This window comes from Pipra filicauda, unplaced genomic scaffold (genome assembly GCF_003945595.2).
Source record: "Pipra filicauda isolate LSUMZ 115617 unplaced genomic scaffold, ASM394559v2 scaffold256_size1097316_pilon, whole genome shotgun sequence".
Taxonomy (NCBI): domain Eukaryota; kingdom Metazoa; phylum Chordata; class Aves; order Passeriformes; family Pipridae; genus Pipra; species Pipra filicauda.
The window spans coordinates 261,611-282,360 of NW_024104372.1; the positions used below are offsets into that span (position 1 = coordinate 261,611).

At 37.0% G+C, this 20,750-nt stretch overlaps 1 protein-coding gene across 4 annotated transcripts in view; it reads left to right on the forward strand.

Moving 5' to 3' along the window:
* Positions 1-20,750, forward strand: part of SSBP2 (single stranded DNA binding protein 2) — a 134,877-nt gene that overhangs the window by 102,333 nt on the left and 11,794 nt on the right. For 2 of the 4 annotated variants that reach the window (XM_027742705.2, XM_027742703.2), the window contains 11 exons: positions 1,114-1,173; positions 2,445-2,511; positions 2,685-2,755; positions 4,782-4,873; positions 9,095-9,143; positions 10,209-10,244; positions 12,132-12,186; positions 13,630-13,700; positions 14,418-14,496; positions 15,698-15,726; positions 18,347-18,445. In XM_027742705.2, the coding sequence (XP_027598506.1) occupies positions 1,114-1,173; positions 2,445-2,511; positions 2,685-2,755; positions 4,782-4,873; positions 9,095-9,143; positions 10,209-10,244; positions 12,132-12,186; positions 13,630-13,700; positions 14,418-14,496; positions 15,698-15,726; positions 18,347-18,445 (708 nt within the window). The remainder of the gene's footprint in view (positions 1-1,113; positions 1,174-2,444; positions 2,512-2,684; positions 2,756-4,781; positions 4,874-9,094; positions 9,144-10,208; positions 10,245-12,131; positions 12,187-13,629; positions 13,701-14,417; positions 14,497-15,697; positions 15,727-18,346; positions 18,446-20,750) is intronic. The other 2 variants (XM_027742706.2, XM_027742704.2) reach the window with 1 other exon arrangement.

A 20,750-nucleotide genomic window follows, 5' to 3' on the forward strand; every position in this document is an offset into this window, starting at 1 on the left:
AAGTCTCCCTCTTCTACAGCACATCAAATGCCTTTTTATTAGCTTTTCAGAATTGTTATTGAACTTTCTTCTCCAGTTTGTAAACCCTCTGTACTTCAAATTGCTTTCTACTACTTACTTTATGTGCGTGTTTATGTAGTTTACACTATTTCAGCTTTCGTCTGATTCCAGGATGTGAGAGGTTTCATTTATTTATGCAAGATCATAGGAAAAATTCCAGCAGTAATTATTGGTGAAGCGATGGTATTTTCTCTGCTTTGCTATTGCTGGACTTTATAAGTGTGTGCTCACAGTTAAATAACTTTTAGCTCTATATTTTCTCCTGGAGTTACAGGTACCCTGCCTGCCAAAGCCATCCTCTTCATCATCTTTTCATTCAGATGTTTTTGCCTTTCTCCTGTAGATTTTACATTTACCACTAATCTTTGTAGATTTCTGGATTATTGTCTAACAGAGATGTTAGATGTGTTTGCTGGCAGTACTGTTTGTTTATCATGGGCTGTGAGGGAGTTCAGGAGTAGCCAAGAGGCTTTAGAACCTCGTGGGATGGTACAGCAGATTTGGGTATAAATTTGGGTTTGAGAGAGGAGTGTGAGCATGGAGGGATAGGAGTGCAGCACTGAATTTATATGGCTGATGAAACCACCAAAATTCTAAATATTTACAAGAAGAACTTGGAGTCTCTGTCCTCACAGGTTAAATTTTGTAGTTTACTCTATTATGAAAAAATGCATGAAAAATATTACTGCATTATTATGCTGTTCTTTACCTCTGGACTCTCCCAAGAACACTTTTCTATTCCAGGGTTCCCATCTTACCCTTCACCAGTATAGATGTCTGGTTATATGATCTGAATGGTCTATTACTCTTCTTTGTAATGCATTAAGTTATTTATATTCTGCACACACAACTGCTGTAACAAAGTTTTAAGCAATATACCTTGGTAGAAGTATTGGCTAAGAATTTTAAAATTTATTTTATTCTGCTAAACATTATGGGACACTATCCTGAATACTCTAGGCTGGATGCTGTAGCTGTGAGTATGACAATGACCCAGTGTGGTATATACAAGCTAAGTGGAATTATTTAGCAGTATTTCTTTTTTTTTCACAGCCTTTCATGTCCCCTCGGTACCCTGGAGGTCCAAGGCCACCTTTAAGAATACCCAATCAGGTAAGAATTTATCACTCCGGAGTGAGTGTTTGCTGTTTTACTTAATTCTGTGTAAAATGCATCAATCTCTCTACATAAAATTATGTTTACTTCACAGTAAATATGGAGGTTATTGGTGAAAAACAGATACCATGAAGTGCTTGTGTGGCTCTTACAGACACTCTGAGGACTTTATAAAAAAGTGTTGAATTCCCAGTTTACCCTCTTCCCTATCAAAGGATGCGTCTGCCAGCGAGACAGGGATGTAATGAGCTGCTGTTGGTCAACAGGGACCTTCATTGGCCCATCTGTGAAAAGATGGTTCTGGAAGTGGAGAGCATTTGTGTGTTTAAGTTCTCCATAGTGTTTCCAGGGCTGCCTTTCTTATTGTCACACTATACCCCAATCTCATTTTTGGCTATTTTTTGTATCCATGTGACACAGTGTCAACAAATTTGTCTCTAGTTTTGGCACAATATCACCAGAAAGGATGAAATTTAAATAGTATCTTAGCAAAGGTATTTGAGCTCCGTATCCAAGTATTTGGGTTCCACACACTCTGTGTTCCTGGGCACTGCAAATCCTGGCAGGGGGGAGCTGGACGTGCTGAGTGGAAGCGCTGCCAACCTGCAGATTTAGTTTCAGGAGTGTTGTTTTGTCTGCACACTGTGATATTTTCGGTTCAGAGCTGGAACATAATCACATAATGTCAGTGAATTACAGGTCTGGCTTCATTCATGTTATGCCGTGTTCGTGAATTGCTACTTTTAGCACCACTGCCATGACTCAGGTTACAGTGTGGATGGGCAGTGTGTGGAAGCAATGAACTATTATAGTACAGCTTTAAGGCTCAGATGAGTTGTTAGTTTGGTCCTGGTCTAGTGGGACATGCCCCTGCCCATGGCAGGGAATTGGAATGAGGTCAGCTTTAAGGTTCCTTCCAACCCAAACCACTCCGTGATTCTGTGATTTACTCATTCTGTGATTTACATTTGTACTGAAAATTTGGTGCTGTTTTGGAATGCTAAATAGCACCCAGTGGATCAGCCACAAAGATCCATTAATAAAAACATTTTTCTACTTGGCCAAACTTCAGTTAAGATCCTGTGAAAATGAGCCTTAACCCTAGTTCAGCAAACCCAAAGGGTAGATTAACAAGTGGGGACATTAAGGCACATTACTCTTGGCTCAGAAGAAAAAGCCAGGAATTAAAAAGTAAAATATATATGTTATGTCTTTAAGATAAATTTCTAAGCATTAAGTGCTTTTCCCGGTGGTTTCCGTTCCTTCAGGCCCTGGGAGGTGTCCCTGGAAGTCAGCCACTCCTGCCCAGCGGGATGGACCCCACACGGCAGCAGGGTGAGTTCAGCCACTCCAAATTACTACCTTCACACACTTGTATATTTCTCCCTGTATTTCAAACCCTACTGCACCTCTTAAAGTTTGTTTTTTTTTTTTAATTAGAAAGGATCAATTTGCTAAAAGTTGCCTGTGTATTGTGTAATTTTTAATGTGATGTGACTTTATTGCAGGACATCCAAACATGGGAGGGCCGATGCAGAGGATGACTCCTCCGAGGGGAATGGTGCCATTAGGACCACAGGTACCTTCTACAGATGGGTTATTCTTACTTGACAGGCCTGTACATATATTCCTCTGACTTTCTGTAACTTGAAGGTGCCCAGGATTTGTTTTCACAATCCTCTTCTAAAATAAACTTCCAGTTTTACAAAAAAAAATTAGCTCTGAATTGCAGCTGTGCAAAATCCAGAAGGAAAAATCTGTCCTTTTTGTTAAGATTTGGAATTAAATGGGGAATCCCTTCACTTGCTTATTTCAGAAAAATGTGTGCTGTCATCAAAGACTGACATTGGTAAGGGAGACCAAGGGTGGAGTAGGTGTTTCCTCATCCTGCTCATGGATAATTATGCTGATTAGGAGGAAAAATACTTCTAACTTAGGGAAACTCTTTGTACCAAAAATACCCCTGGAAATTCTGTGAAGTTTTTCTTTCATCTACTCTTGATCTAAATTTTTGGTGAGTGCTGGAGAGATTTTAATGTAAAACAAGATGCTCCTGTTGCCGTTTCTTGCCCTTGTCCACCATGAGCAGATCTGTGGCTCTGTTTCAGCAGTGGACCAAGGCAGGAAACAAACGGCTCTGGTGCACACCTGAAACACAAATCCAAAATATTTTTCTGCGTTTTGTCAACACTCTCATTGAGGGAATGTGTAGGTGGTGGTGTTTCATATTGGTGTTGCCAGTGTTTTGTTTCACAGTGTGCTTGTTGTGCCCACACTTTGCATTTTCACTTCCCCATTTCAGATAATCTCTCTTGTGGCTTCTTGTTTGGATAACAGCTACATTTTTAATGATTAAATATCTTTGTCTTTCCAGTTCTGTCCATAACTGTCTCTACAATTTTGGGTTTTCTTGGTACAAACCAGTTGTGCAGTTCCATACATTGGCTGTGTGACCAAAAAAACATTATTAAATACATTTCTCAATTTTTTCTGTAGCACTGAAATACATTTACCATTTTTGGAGGTAGAAGGAGAAGCTTTGCTGTGCTGCCATGTGAGACAGAGCTGATCCTTTATGCAGCACCATTAGTCACACAGCAGGCAAATTTCATGCCAGTTTTTTTATGAGGATAATTTTCCCATTTTTGCTGTTGTTTAAAATCCAGTGGTTTTGTAAGTTTCTCCTTTCTTGTGCCAAACATCCTCTTAAAAGGTAACCTACCCAAAGCTTAAGTTCACAAATTATTCTATAAATGGGAGTGCTCTTATTTTAGGACAAACTAGTAAATTTGTTTAGCAGTTGCAGTAATTACAGTTAAAAGTTAGACTGTGAGGTGGGACAGACTGTTCTGCTTGTATCCCACTGAATAAAACCAGGCATAAGTTACCTTTTTGTTTAAGTAGTAGAGTTCAACTTCTGTCACGATATCAGGGCATAAACTCAGGCTTTATGGGCATCAGGTAATTCATTTATTAGCATTGCTATGACATTAAATATCATAGGAAATACTCTTAATATTGGTTATCATAGAGCTGGGCTAGTGGAAGGTGTCCCTGCCCAGGGGATTGAAACTGGGTGGTCTTTAAGGTCCCTTCCAATGCAAACCCTTCTGGGATTCTATGATTTATTAGAATGGAATAATTGGAAGAGAGATGTAATGGTTATGCTGTATGTTATTAAAGCTATATGATATGGTGTAATTTTATACAAGCATAACAAAATTTAATTTAACAGAATACAGATTGACTTCCATGATATAGAAACCTCAGAACCTCAGACAAGATTTTGGATTTTCAACTCCCTTGGTTTAGAAGTCGAATTCATTGTAAAACTTCCTTTACTGGCCATCAAGTTGTCCTCAACATGTGTAAAATAATAAATAATTCCTCCTGGAACAACTTTAACCATTCTTAGCCTATTTCTGTCATTTGTAAACCTTCCTCCATGGGGTTAACAATATTGTTTTTTTAAGTCAACAGTCAGGGATCTCCTGAAAGCATGAAAGGCACTGGCCTGTGCAGGCAGCAGTTCCATGGGGACATCATTAACCTGCTGTCCTTTCTTTTCCCCTCCTCTTTGGTTTTGTTTTTTTGTTTCGTGGTAGTCTGACCCTTGGTTGTCATTGCAGAACTATGGAGGTGCCATGAGACCCCCACTCAACGCTTTAGGTGGCCCGGGGATGCCTGGGATGAACATGTAAGCACAATAATAACTCTTACACTATCTAGAAAATGTCATTATTTCGCTGTAGAAGTATCATTTGCGATAGATCAGATGAGGATAACATGCTTTGATAACTAATAAATGAAATTTTAAGAACTGGACTCACAGTCTCTCACAGGAAGCTTTGCTGTCCCAACAAATCTGTACAAATACTCAGTTTCTTTCACAGATCAAACTTCAAATATTGGGAATATTTTGTCAGTATAATCACTGAAGAACGCTACAACTATGGCTCTTCTCTGCAAAATAAATCAGTACTTAATTTTAACAAAATAGCCATTGTCTAGAACTATTTAAAAAATACATTTGAAAGAAGAAGTGGTGATGATTCTTTCTCAATTGCTGTTTTTATTTCCATAACTACATTAATTTCCCCTCTAAACAGAAGAGCTTTATAGATATGAGTATTTTTTTTTTCAGTTTTTCTGTGTTGTTCTGGAGCTGGATCATCATCTGGTAAAAATTTAAATAACAGAATTCAGTTAAGCCGTACTGATTTATTCCAGGCATTGGTTTAGCCATGGGACTGTATTATGCCTTTTATAACTGAAGACAACCCCCCTTTCTAATTGTGTAGAAATACTTCAGATGTAAAATAAGGAAAACACAGTGATATGCTTTTTATCATTATATCATAGACACACATTTTTTTCTCTTGTTTTTATAGAAAACATAAATAAAAAATTGTAATTTTCATTTCAAGTAGACCTATCAACTTGAGAAAGTAAAAGAGGCGTTGAGATTGATAATAACATTAAAAAAGAATAAATCTAATCCACCATATTCTTAATTTATTCTGGTTTCTAGACATGCCTTGAGTTCTTGAAGTAAAATCTGAAGTTGTGTGTTACTCCTATCATAGACATTACATATGGGACTCAAGTAATTCTAGGAGCCTTCTCAAGGGTAGGCATTTATGCTTTTAAATTAAATTGATGTAAAACAGATATTTAGATATTTGAAATTCAGTGTGAGTGTAGAATAAGCACTATAGAGGATTTCCTCAGCAGAAGTCTGAATTATAAGAAAAGAAAATTAACTTCCCAAAATAAAATGTCGTAGAAGTAAAACTGAGGATAGATATTTTGAAGGTATTTGTCCACATAAATGAGAGTTTACATAGGAAAAATAAGAAAAGAGGCTTCTGGATGACAAGAATTCCTGGCCTACCAGAAACAGAGAAGATGGATGGAAATGCTAATGTTGCAGCATTTAATAAGCACATTCCATCAAACAGCGGAGTTGCTGTGATCTGGTTTTCTTTAAATTGTATTTTCGGGACACCAGGGTTTTTCAGATTTCAGTTAACACTGAAATTTCAGTGAAGACTCGTTGTCTGGTCAGTTCCAGCATTCAGGATCAGAGTTCATCAAGGATGGCCCATGGGCAGTGGCAGTGGATGGACGCAGCTGTACTAAATGTGTTCTCTGTTTTATCCCTTACAATTTATCTAACGCTTAGTGCAGGAAACGACAGTGTGAGTCATTTAGGGAAATTAAATTTCCAGGAAACAGGAAAACTGCACATAAGGGCTGTTGCCTTTTAGTAACCTACAGTTGTCTTTACATACCTGTGTATTTTCTTTATATGACAATTTTTCACTCTTCTTTTAATGTTTTTGGACTTTTGGCAGTGTTAAAATCCAAAAATGTATGCCTGCAGAAAAAGCTGCCATTTAAAAATCCAGCCTTTTCTTCTTGGAAAGCTCAAAAGGAAGCTGCTTTGGTCAAGAGCAGACCATCTGCCAAATATAATTGTACATTTTTCTGGGTGAAAAAGTGTCCTTTGCTGTTGAAAATGGCAGCCTGGGGACTCAGACAGCATTTCAGTCCATGTACTCCACTAGTGCAGCACTCCTAATTTCTTCCTCTGTCATCAGTAATACTGTCAGATTTCTGTTTGAAACAGAAAAAGCCATGTTTTTCTGCAGAATAACTTTATTTTATCTTTAAGTTTTTAAGCTAAGATTTGATGTAGCTGTTTTTAGAAAAATGTCATGTCTTGTGGGGGAAAAAAGCGCCATTTTTTGGAACAAAGAGGCAGATTTCAGGGAGCAGTGTTACGTTTCACTGGTGCTTTCCTTGTGTGACCTGCAGTGCTGTCTCAAGCACTAAGAATATCTCTGTCATGCCTCAAAAAAAAAAAAAAGTGTGATTTTGTCTTTTAACTTCAATTCACAAACTTGTGTCTGGAGGTTTAATTTCCTGATGGAATATATTTGCCCCTTGGGAAACTAAAATTTCAGATTTTTATTTTTCTAAGCACCAGGATTGACAAGACAGGACAACTAAGCTAAAATTGGTCATAGTGGTAAATACTTCATTAATTATTTTGGAATTGGTACATTTATAATAATGTTTTATGACTCTGCTTCCAAAATAAACATTTACTGAAGGGCAAAAGACCTGCTTGCATTGGATTGAAAAAAACTGCAGGTTGGGTTTTTTTCAAGTGTGTTTTTGTAAGCATTTGGCTCCACAAAATCCATATGGCTTTACAGCAAAATCTGCTGCAGTGATTTTTGTGTCTATTCTGAGACCTGGCCAATAAATTCAAAAATTCCAATGGCTTTTTAGATAAAAGCTGAGTTTCCTGGTCTAGGGGTAAATTCCTAAATTTATCTGAGTTACTTAATTGGCACAGAAACAAGTGCAGGGTTTTGAGGTGAAAACAGACTTTTAAGTGTTGTTACAAATATTCCTGATTTCTTTCTCTGAGAGGATCCAATAAACCAAATAAATGTAGGAAAAAGAACAATGGGGGGGAATTAAAGAACAGTAATATTTCACCATCTCATGTTAGCATTGGAGAAATTGCTGAATATTTGACATGAGAAGTATTTCCTCCCAATTAATAAGGCAGAAAAGACCCTCACCAACATTCCTGATTTCCAACATTCCAACAATAATACCAGTGGAAATAAATCAGTTTTCAGTTGATTTTTTTTCTTTTGAGGTAATTCCTTTATAGTTTCATCAACAGTGTAATAAAAAAAAAAATACGATTAAGTATTAAATCCCTCAGGCAACATAGGCACTTAATAGTTTTTAGTTTTGGAAGACCTAAAAAAGGGATAGGAAACTGTATGAACTCATTAATCAGGTGTGATTTTTTTCTCTCTGTTTAAATCACTCCCCTGTGCCTGGTGAGCTGGGGTGGTTAATGTTGCTTTTCTACAGCTAATGAGGCCAAAATGCCATTTTAAATGTGGAAGTTTTGTCATCTGCTCTGTTGTCACGGCCTTCAAGAAGTGATTCTGTCTTGTTTATAAATAACGAGAAGCTCCTAATGCTCCCAGAAATAATTATGGTTCCTGTGACTGTAAATATGGAGATTTTACCTCTTGTGTGGCTTTAGTTCCCTCAGGATTGTTGAGAGATGAAGCCTCACCGCCAAACTATTTTTCTGAGCTCAGCTGAGAGTGAGAAACTTATAAAAACAGCAAGAATTGTGAGAAAAACATTCTCAATCTGAAGAGTTTTCTGGTTTTAATAAATAAAATTTATTATTGTTGTGGTGATTATTATCATTATTACTGGGTAATTTTTTTTGTTGTTTTTACCATCATCATCATCTAGGGGCTATACCAACGTATTTTTCATGGCCTGTTCTTTTATAAATTAGGTGTTCTCAAAATATGTCTCATATAGCATAATTTTATATTTTATTTTTATTTTATATTTATTTACATTTAATGTATATATTTATTTTTTAGTTTTACTTATTGCTATTTCTATTTATTTTATAATATATATTATATATAATATATAATAATGTAATTTTCTCTTTTATGTAGCATATTAATAGCATAATTTCTGCTGGTGAAAACTTACTATACTGCAATATTCTAGATCCATAATGAATTGCCTGCATCCTCAGTTCTTTAGGAAGGGGGCTTAATTATGTGAACAAGATCACTTGTTTTATGACTGAAAGTTTATTTATTTTATGACTAATATTTATTAATTTCACAGTAAATAAATTAATCAACTCACCACTGGTTAAATGGCAGTGCAACAATGAGAATTCTGCTCTAGCATTTTAACTTGGTGTAGTCATGGTTTATAAACTCACTTTAGTTTGAAAAAAGCAACCTTCTTCCTTCCCTGGAGATAGATAACTTAGATTTTGTTCCCCAGAGGTGGTCAGAGGATGGGGATGGTTCTGTGTCTCATCATTCATCTTCTGTTACAGGGGTCCTGGGGGTGGCAGACCATGGCCAAACCCAACCAATGCTAATTCTGTAAGTAAATATTAAACATATATTTGACATCTTGTATTTGGGGAAGTATCCTTACATCAAGTCCAGCACTTCCATAGCATAAAGGTTATCCTGGGATCCCACATGAGCAGCAGTGCCTGGTATTTCTTCAGAAAACACAAAGTTTTCATTGTCATTCAGGGATCACACATCATTAGTTTAAATATGTCCATTTTTGGCATTTGCACAATGGATAAGGTGGGTCTGGCTTTTCCTGTTACACAGTTCTTTCTGTTTTCTCAGTTTTGGTATTTTAATTCTAGTAATGACAATTGAGGAGAGGGGGAGAGTTGAAACTCTTCCTCAGTTTTCTTTTGCATGTAGGTACCTGATTAAAATGGGTATTTTTCAACTGATAGTTGAAATATGTTCATTCTCTGAAATTAATTGAGTAGTCCAGTAATAGGTGTATTCGTAACAATCAGTGAATTGACAAGTTGTCTGTCAAGAAATTTGTATTTTCAGTTGCTTCTCCTGCATCAGCACTGGCTGGGGTTACTTTGGAGAGAATAATTGCAAAGGCTGTCATAAAGAAGAAAATCAGATTATTCACAGGATTTCTCCAGATACCCTCTTTAACAAACACCACACTTGAATTTGAGATGAAAACTGCCCTTGGGGAAAAAAAAACATAATGCAAAGAAATAGAGGTGTCTTCTGGGTTGAAAAATATGATAGTTTTCTTTCCTTTTATGGTTAAGATTTTAATCAAAATTATGTATCTGTAAGAATGTACAAAATCATTTCATGCTTGGATGGCTCTGAAGTCCTGTGGACTGAAATGCAAGTATGTGCTGCTGAAGCTTATAAACCTTATAAAGTATATTGCCTTAATAATATTAACTCTTTTGATATTTTAATATTTTTATAATTAATATTTTAATAGTGCTGAAAAGATGTTTATTTTGATGACAGAGTAATTTTTCCCATAATTTTAACTGTGTGTTTTAATTACCCTAATTAAAAAAATAAGCATTAACCTGCAGCTGCAGGGACTCCCATGTTACTGCAGAGGAAATCAGTGTTTTGTCTCTGTTGATATTGCAGATACCTTATTCTTCAGCATCTCCTGGGAACTATGTAGTAAGTACATTTGCGTGTGTTTGTCTGTTTGACATCACATTTTATTTAAGCAAAAAAACCCAGTCCAGATGTTGAGAGGAGCCCCCGTGTATTGGTTGGGAGCGGCACATCTGATCTGCACCAAGGTGTTCTTTCAGCCATTCCTGGTACAGATGTGGGTGTTCTTCAGTAGGACCCTTATCAGTCTGGTCAGAATTGCCCTCAGTGCTTTTTGACTCCACTAAACATTTTTATAACTAATACAAATGTATTGTCTTCAATAATAATGGGCAAAAAAACCTCTCAGCTTTCTGGGTAACACAGTGTTTTGTCTGAGGTTCTGAACTTCTCCAGGAAAAAAATATTTACATATAGCACTGGTTTTTGTCTCTGCCCCCAGAGATTAACTTTATTTATTGTTTTAGGCTCTTCATTGTTGTAGTTATTGTTGTACTCTGATTATTTGTGTGTCTAATGAACTCTCTAAGGTAGATTGTGTGGACTGTTTTTATCACATGTATAGAACTAGTGTCACAGGGTAATAGGAGAGAATTACATATTTAAAAGCAATTTATTTTGTCCTTTATTTATGCAGTTAGCTGTGGAAAAGGTTATGATTCTCACAAGTGTCCATAACTGTGGTCCTCCTTTTGCCACATGTTTAGAAGAAACAGCCCAAACCTGCTGATCTCCAGACCAGTTCCTTTAACTCAGAACTTCACAAATTTCTTTCTGTGTGGAAGAGGTTTGTGGTTTTGGTCTCAGCATTTGTGACCAGTTATTGTTGGAGATTTTAAAAGTACTTTGGGAATATTTTGCTTCATAGAAAGCAAGTGTTCGGGGATGAGGGAAGGCCAGAGAGCTCCTAAAAGAAGGCTTTTTGTCAAAGGATTTGTGATCTGGAACTACACACTTTGAGAACTTCATAGGAATAATCTATGTATAATATATTAATATATATGCACTTCTAGAAATATATAAGTATATAAGTATATATAATATATATAAATGCACAAATATAGAAAATATACAAATATAAATATACTCTCAACATGAAAATAGTTGATACCAGAAGGGTTTGTAAGAGAAAAAAATAAACAAACAATGAAAGTAAATGCAAATTTACAATTAGAGGCAAGAGTTAATGAAGACAAGTAACTTTTCTGATAAATGGTCAGCTAGTGGTTTCTGCACCTCTTTATGTGATGTTGAAAAATACATAGAAAGAGAGACATTAAAAATCAAGTTAGTGAGATTTAGTGCACAGGTATATGGATAAAAAGTACATGGATAGTCTTTCATGCCTAGATATGGATAAAATATGGATATGTTTATACGGATAAAAGCTTATGGATAAAAAGTATATAGATAGATACCCTGTAAGCAGAGAGGAACAACCAAACCCTTTTATTTGCTGCCACTGAAAAAAAAAATATTCCTGTCTGAAATAGTATATCTACTGGTTTGAATTATAACAAAAGATAGAAAGTAATAGTCACGTGGCAATGGAAAAATAATGTATTACTAGCAATCTGACTGCTTTTTATTACGGAAAGTCTGTATTTAACTTTTATTGACATAGACATTTTTGCCACAGTGGAAGTTGGTAGTTTTTCATGTTACTTAAAGATATTAGTGGCTCTGCAAACACAGGAAACAAAACGTTATGGTTCTGTTCTTACTAAATGATTAAGATTATTAGAATAAAATTCCTAGAGAAATTCTGTAAGAATCCTAAAACTCCTGTTTAACAACCAGAGTGGTTTGTGTTCTTAGTCCTGAACAGATTTGTGACCCAGAAATACCTGAAACTTTAAAAAAGCAGGTGTTCCTCGATGGTTTTTTTATGTTTGGGGATTTTTTTTAATCTTTCATTTCATGTTAACTGACATTTTTTCCTGTCTCCAGGGTCCCCCAGGAGGTGGAGGGCCACCAGGAACACCCATCATGCCTAGTCCTGCAGGTACTGAAATGTACTAGGAAATTATAAAATCATAATGGATTTTAGGAAGCACACAAATTATATTTTTTAATAAAGTGTCAGATAATAAATTATTTGATTTATATTTTCTGCATCAGGTTTTTCTTCCCCTACTTGCTGTCGTCTGCAGCACTGGAGGGCAGGGAACTTTCCTCACTGACCATAAAAACTTACCGCACCATAATATTATTTTCATTAAATACAATTCCACAGATTTTTGGTTTTTTTTAAAAAAGCAACCTAAGGTAAAGATGTTTTGAAAGTTCTATTTTCCAAAGTGTGAAAACACTTAGGAATTGGCCGCCCACAAATTTTGCCAAAGTGTTTACTCTCCCCTGAGACAAACAATTCAAGGATTCCCACAGCCCAGCCATCCATCCCTTGTGTATTTTTCATGAGCTAGCAGGACATGGGCAGAGCCAGGGATGTATCTTGGATAAAGAACTTTTTGCCTACCTTACTGAATATTAAAAATAACTTAAAATGCTGATTTTACTTTAGGCTGAAAGCCTTTTGTGTCCCCCTTTTCTTTGGACAGCATGTTTGAATGTTCTAGTGATATACAGTGCTCTGTATATAACTCAGTTATTTATTTTAATGAACACTTAGAGAGTCATTTGAGGAAGATGAAGCTGTAGACAAAAGCCTTGATTTAACTTCCCTGTGTACACAGAAATGCATTGGACGTGGAATGGCCTTGTGCAGGGTCTGGGTACAGAGTGCTGACCTCTCTTTATTCTCTTTGCAGAAAAAAATTATTTTCCAGGGTTGCCAATATTTTCTGTTAAATCATGCTGTACCTTTAGGGATGCATTTAGACTTTCCTTAGGTTTTCAGCATTTGGGGGGGGGGGGGGTTGAAGCATTGCACCATGCTATACCATGATGATCCATCAGACAAAGCCTCCCTCAAAAGTGGGGATTGTTGCACAGTGTCCCGCTGAGGAGCTGGATATACCCAAAATCAAATAGACTGACAGGCATGAGAGTAAAAAATTTTCACTAACTCACAGTCTGTGTAAGAAAAGTTGTTTTATCTTTTCTTACAGATGGAAAACAAATTGCAGGAAGCATTGATCAGAAACAAATTCCTGTTTTATAGAGAATATTGAAGATGAGTGAAGTAATTTAGGACTCCAGGAAACAGCAATATGGAATTAAATAGATACAGATACTTGGTGATTTATAAACCTTTTAACAGTCATGCATAAAAACGAGAGACCAGAGGTAGCTACTGAGGGACCATGGCAATTTTTTCTTTTCATAGCTCTGTTGTGTGGCAGCAACAGGTAGAAAGGGAATAAAATCTTCCATTATCTTGCCACTGTGTATCAGGGATCCAGGCACAGAAATGACAGGAAATGTATTAGGTGAGTAGTTTTATTGAAAAGTGTATATTAGCGCTTAAAATAATATCTTATTACAGATTCAACCAACTCTGGAGACAACATGTACACTTTAATGAATGCTGTACCTCCTGGACCCAACAGACCTAATGTAAATATGAATTTAGCTGTATGTTTCTTTGAATTATGCAGCCTTTTGTGTATCCAAATATTGCATTTCCATTAGGTAGCATTATTGGTAAGTTTTCCATTCTTATGGGTGGCCCTTCAGTTGTGGGCCTTTGGGAAAAAATCACCAGTGGAACTTAAGAATAATTATCTGTAAATACTGATAAATCATTATGCAGTAAATTGTAGATTGTTTTTGCCATAATGTTATTGTCTTTAATTTTGTGAAGAGGTAAATTTAATATATGAAATTGGACAGAAACTGCTCCAGTTGCAAAGGTAATGTGGAGCAGTCAGGGTTTGAAAGCTGGTAATAAATGACTTAAATTAATAATTTAAGGGAGTAATAAAGTTCCCTGTAACTTCAATGGGAGCAGGGCTGGGTCAGCACCAGCAGGTTGGAAAGTCATACATATAGTGTTTAAGTAAATAATAAATTATTCCTAAGTTATAGACCAGCCTACAGAGATGACAGTCTCCAAATATCATTAAAGTGACCAATAGCAATGATGGTTTTCTGTCTTCACATGGAAGACCTTCTCTTAAAGGTCTGAATGGAACTTGAGAGTCCTTCTCATTCAGAGCTGGGAGTGTGAATTTTTCCTTTACTGTTTTTATTTTTCCTCTTGAGGAATATTTTGTCTTTATTAGGTTGTCTAAAAAATATTTGTACAGTTTTTAATGTCTGTTGCTTTTGTAGTTTCCCCTGGGACCAGGGTCAGATGGGCCGATGAGTGGACTGGGCGGAATGGATTCACATCATATGAATGGATCATTAGGTAATGACAGTAACTATTGACAACATGGTGAATTGTCAACGGCAGTGCTATTTTCTGTGACTGGTTCTTGGAGTTCTGTGGATGAAAGTGTGTAAAAATCTCCTGAAAACTGGAAAAGCTGAAACAAACAGAGAAATTTAAAGACGAGGGAAAAAAAAGCTGTCACCTCCCTTAGCACTAGACTTTTTTGGAACAGTTAAAATTCAGCAGTACACACCTATTGCTAATAAAATTACATTTTTTTAAAAGAAAGAACGTCTGTGAAATTTTAGATTACTTTGCAGCCTCTATTTACCTATTTCAATACTAAAATGGATTCTTGGTTTAATTAATATTGATGCACATTGCATTCAGATCAATGAAAACCTGTGTAAATGGCAGCCACACCTTCTTTCTGTCACTTTCTAAGCCGGATTTCTTAGCTGAAATGAAAAATTAAATTGAAACAGTTGTGGAACGATTTTACATATACCTGCCATGCGCTTAATTATTTTCTTGGACCTCTCCAGTTTTTTTGACCAAAACCCTTCTGTTGGATATCTGTTCACAGCTCTTGATGATGAGAAAGAAATATTTTCCCTTTTTCCACCAAAAATTATCCTTTGGACTGTGAAAAAATAACTCTTGATAACATCTATGTATATGGTGTTTTTATAGAGAGGAGGAATCATATTCCTTCTCAGCTTTGATTTGCCTGACTGTATCAAATAGTGAGCTATTTCAGTCTTCTCCCACAGCTCCATTTTTTGGTTGTTTTCCTGGGATACTCTTCTAGTTTTGCATTCAGTACTCTTCCAGAATTTGTATTTCCTGAAAATAGGTGTCTTTTGCTGCTAAAATAAGCTTTTCTTGCTACATCCATCCTAAAGTTGCATTCCTTTATTCTTGGCTTTACCTGACAGCTACAGCATGTGAAAAAATTAATAGTCTCATACTGATTATATTTAATTTCATTTGGTTTCTGTTACTCTAGTTTTCAGGATCATCTGGTTTCTTCTAAGAGATACTGTTATCAGTATGTGTAATGCAGCAAAAGTTGATGTAACCTCAAATTAATTGATTGAATTGATTATACTGACTATAAACTTTTCCTAAGTTGGTTATGGTTTAAAATATTTTTGATACACTATATATTTTCTATGAAAAAAAGTATAGGATTAACTTCAGTTCAAAACTGATTAATTGTCTGTTTTAATTTAAGGCTCAGGAGACATGGACAGTATTTCCAAAGTGAGTATCTGATCAAATATTTAGAATTTTTAGAATGTTCCACTCTAAACTATTTTCCCTTGTCTCTGTTATGAAGCTCTTTGTTATGCACCTTTATTTTATTATATCTATATTATGTATAATTGTACCCAGTCCATAATCTGATTTATCATGTTGTAGTTTTCAATACTATTAAGATAAATGGAAACAGTTCTGATAATCAACTCCAGTTAACTGTAAATTTGGGACAGTGTCTTTAGGATATTGCAGGATTGCTTTTGCCACCTCTGTAAGGTAGCGTTAATATCCTAATCATTAGGTTAAATATCCTAATTGTTAGGTTTAGTTCCCAAAAGCTGGATTTAGAAGTAGGTTCAGGAGAAGCACTCTTTTGCTATCACGACCATTAGTTGGAAATGGATGTAAGTTTAACCTGCAGGGGTTTTGCATCTACAAAAATAATGCTGTGATTGTGTGTGTCACTTCTATAAAAATAAAACTGCTACATATATGATCATCATTAACTTGGGAATTAATGAACTTCTTTGGTAAACTGTCATAAATAACAAGGACCCTGTATTCTTATATTTTGTAACATCTTCAGGCTCTGCAGAAAGTTAAGTGATGGATGAAAATTACTACATTGCCCCAGTTGTGCTGTGCTGGGCCATGCAGTGATGAGTTCAGTAAAATCCGCCAGTGATATAATCACCATACAGCACCTTTTTAATTAATGTCTGTGGGTTTATTCAGTATTTTATTGCAAACTGCAGCATTTTTTAAGGAAAAAAAAAAGCCCAAGCATTTCATTTTCCATGGGATAATTTTTAAAGCCAGTATTCAACTCAGAGGCATTAAGTATGTGCTAATACAAGTGGCAGGAGCTCTGAAAATTTGGGTACAAAAATTTACCTGTAAGTCTCATAATGTGTTAACCTTAATGAACAACTCACAGGAATTACAGTTGCTTTATGTCTTCTTCAAATAACTGAAAGAAAAATGCTGCTAATTTCAGGTGTAGAGAGTTGCCCATAGAAAATGAATTCACTCAGTATCAGTACAGCTCACAGAATCCAGAGTTTTCTACAGAAGATTTTGATTTAACTGGCTGAATTGCAGAGCATAAAGTTTTTATGAAGTAGATTGGGGAGGATGGGAATAAATTAACTGAAATTATGCATATGAAATAAACATCAGTCACCAGTGTTTATTGCAATGCCCATGGAATTTGTGCAGGCATCAAGGACACACTTCGCTTGGAAAAACCCAGTTCGTGCTCCAGTGCTGGACCCCAACTGGCCATAAAAGCAGCCTGGAGTCACTATAAAAGGGATTTTGTCAGGAATTTGACCCTTTGGGGCTGGTGTGCTCTAGTAGTGGCAGAATTTCAAAGCTTAGTGCCACACAGAGCAAGATAAAATAGGGGCAAATCTCCCAGGAATGAGCAAAAGTGCAGGAGCATTAATAAAATAAATGTGACAAGGCTTTAGTGGGTTTTAAACTTTATATTCATGGATTGTAAGGCTAGAGGGACTGACATGGTTGTGTAGTATGACCTCCTACACCACACAGGCAACAGGGCTTCCCTGAATTAATTCCTGCCTAAGGTACAGTAACTGTGGTTGAGCTAAAGCAATAGATATCAACGGTTTTGATCTGTATGTCCTATATCCTTGATCATATTTCCTATATGCTGGCTTCACTGAATAGCAGACTTAATTGTCTGATGTTAATAAACTCATTAAGCTTTTAATTGTCATGTATGTAATTAATTTTGTATTTATATTGATATTGCATCCAAGTTTTTCTGGGTTAAAAAAAAAGCCAAGGGTAGAACTATGATATATGTAAGCACTTGATCATGAAGTTCATGACTTCACTCCTCCTTTTCTCTGACTTCCCTTCTTCCATCACGAGTCTTCTAAGCATCCCTGTCTTTAATAGGGATGGAAAGGGAATTGTCTGTGCCCCAGGCATGGTAGGGAACTGCAAATCAGCTTTGTAAAGGCACCTGACTAATTGTAGTGTGTGCAATATGTGAGCTGTTGACTCAGAATAATTTCTCTGACAATTACCTTGTTTCACCCATTCTCTTCCTGAACGTTGGAGAGGTAGTTGTGCACTTCTGTAAGGAAAAAAAAAATATTTTCAGGAAGTTTTAGGTTGTTACTATTTCAGTAAATTATGACCACGGTGAGCAAAGACTCCAGGGACAGGCCCTTGAAGAGGTCTGTGCAGACCAGATCCATCCTATGTCTTCCTCTAAGTACCTATTTCATAATTCACATATGGCAAGGCACACACTCACAGACATGGCTGCATTTAACCACATGATTTAATGTTGTGGCAGAACTTTCTCATACACCTACTGCAGCCTTTTATAGATTTTCCTGACTTCAGCAGAAGCGGATGCTGGCTATGACCTGAAAACAAGAGTTACAGGTAAACAATCCTTGCTTCAGGGAAGAAAACATTACTTTACAGGCTAAAATTAGTTAGTGAATCATGCAGAACCCTGCAGGGGCTGATTTTTCGTCCTTGAAAACACCATTGCACCACAGTGCTGAGTGAAACGTGTTTGGCGCACGTGGTGAGGCTGAGAATTGAACTGGAATCTTCAACACTTATTCTTATTTAACAGAACTCTCCCAGTAATATGAGCATGAGCAACCAGCCTGGCACTCCCAGAGATGACAGTGAGATGGGTGGAAACTTCCTAAACCCTTTCCAGAGTGAGAGCGTAAGTATTTCATTACATTGGTTGGTGGCTTGTTTTACTTTGTGAACCTTTATTTCTGACTTTTTGTTTTAAAAAAAGAAAAACTACAAGTTTTGTAGTGTGCTTGTAGTGCATGTCTTTTAATAGCTTCTAAATTTGAATAAAAAACAAAAGCTGGGAGGTGTAGGTTTGCTGCAGAAACGATTTTTCTGGGTTAAGAGGTCAGTTGTCAGTGAAAGAGCAGGGTTTACACTGAAGTATGTGATTAGAGCATCAGTAGATTCCGTGTTGCAAATATCCCATGTGCTATTAGAGCCATAAAAGGCAAAGGTTCCCTCTAGCGTTCATTCTGGGTCAAATTATGCTTTTTTTTTTTTTTTAAATGAATAATGCTTGAGGCAGCAAAATGTGTTGTAAAATACATTACAGAGCAAGACTGTGGTATTTCCATACTCATGTGCCTGAAGTTGGGTTTCTAAATCCATGTTTAGGTCCCTAAATAGGAGTGTAACTTCATTAACTACTAAGTGGTGACCTGCAGCTCAGGAATTACGGCAAGTAAACAGTTTTGTTAGATCTCAACACAGTTGAACTCCACGGCAAATTTCATGGGAATCAGATTTTGAGGGGTTTTTTCGGGTTTTCTTCTTTCACTAGTGAAAAGGAAGAGTTTCTGCATGTTAGCTGTTGGTGGGCACACACTCAGGTTGTGTGGAGTGTTAGAGAAAATTGTCTTGTACAACCCAAGAAGACCGATGTTTCAGTGTCTGCCAAAACCACAGAGCCTCCATTAAACGTGATCCCCATTCATGGCAGCCCCTGACTCTCAGTTTGGCTGAGGGCACGCAGGCCGGGTCACCAAAACATGGGTCATGGGAAGAAGAGGACATCAGTTGTATTCCAGAGAAAATCAGTGTTTTCAGACACTTACTGGATTCTAGGTGCTCCTGGATGCTGTTTTCCTGCCTGGAGGAACCAGAGACCCAGTTTTCTCAGGGTTTTATTGAGTTGTGTGCCTACAAGGCTTCTGTTACACATCCCAGGTACATTCTAGTCTGCTCCAGGTACCGGTTCCTCTCCAACACGGGTCACACTGTTGTCCTTGGGAACTGCCTTCTTTCTGATTCATATTTTGCCACCTGGCTACTCAGAAAAGGCATTATTATAAAGTCCTTTCTCAGGCAGATCGTCTGTTCAGTTCACTAGGAGTTTTGGTTGGGGTGGGGAAAGGTGCTTGGCTAATAACAAGTTAAAAATCGTAAACACCTAGAGACTGTCAACTGATTCCTTGTCCAAAGTGTTTCCCCACTTGAGAAGGTGCTTTGCTTTAAGCCTTCTGAGCTGGAGTCCATTCTGTGTAGCTCAGATGACAGGGAAGACCCATTCAAAACGCTTTTTCTATAAGCTTGGACACTTGGAAATGGTCAGCTTGGAGCTCAAGCCTTGGCAGGATATTTATGGCATACCTGATTTTACAAAGGCAAATTTATCTTTCTGTTTTTCTGTTAGTTTTCAAAATGCTGATACTTCTTGAACACCTACCTCTACTTAGAGGATTTTAGGCCAAATTAAGTGCTTTTGCAGTCCATAGCTTGCAATTTAAAAACAAATTAGGTGTGTAGATGTGTAGTTTTTCTAGGCATTGTGGTGTCCTGTTGATTATTTTAATGAAGTACTGCTAACCTGAGGGTAGCTGTAGCTTGTGTGAGGGCTGCAGTTTAAGTTGTGTCACTGTAATAGTGTGATTGCGTGGCAATTGAATTTTTGGTTCACACCAAGGAGAGTGGCCACTGGTCCCTGAGTCACCATGGAATGACCACTAGTCTCTGATGCAGCTTGCCTCCTGAAACTGGTAACACAAAATAATACAGACTAAAAGCCTAATTTAATCATAGTCATACATATCTTTACTCCTTTCTTTCCACAAGGTAATAAAAAGCTCCCCAAAATATTTCTGTGGTTCAGCTAACCATGAATGCAGCCGGTCTGCCCAGCTAAATTCCCCCAGTAGCCAACACAGGCCAGGAAGGGGCGTGGAAAGCAGCAGTGATGTTTTGGTTCATCACATCACCCAGTTAACACCAAAACAGCCTCCAAGGGAGTTGCCTTTATCAGCAACAGCTGTATTTGTACATGAGAGAAGCACAACGGTAGTTACGATGCCACAAATTGAACTACAGCCTTAGCAAAGGCTGCAGCCACAAATTGAGGAGGAAGCTCAAGGAGCGTGTTGACCTCTGAATCCATTGTTGTGGTGCAGACATGGTTTTGGTTCCCTGGGGTGGGGGAGAAGAGATTGTTAAAATGTGGATTGCTCTCTTTGCAG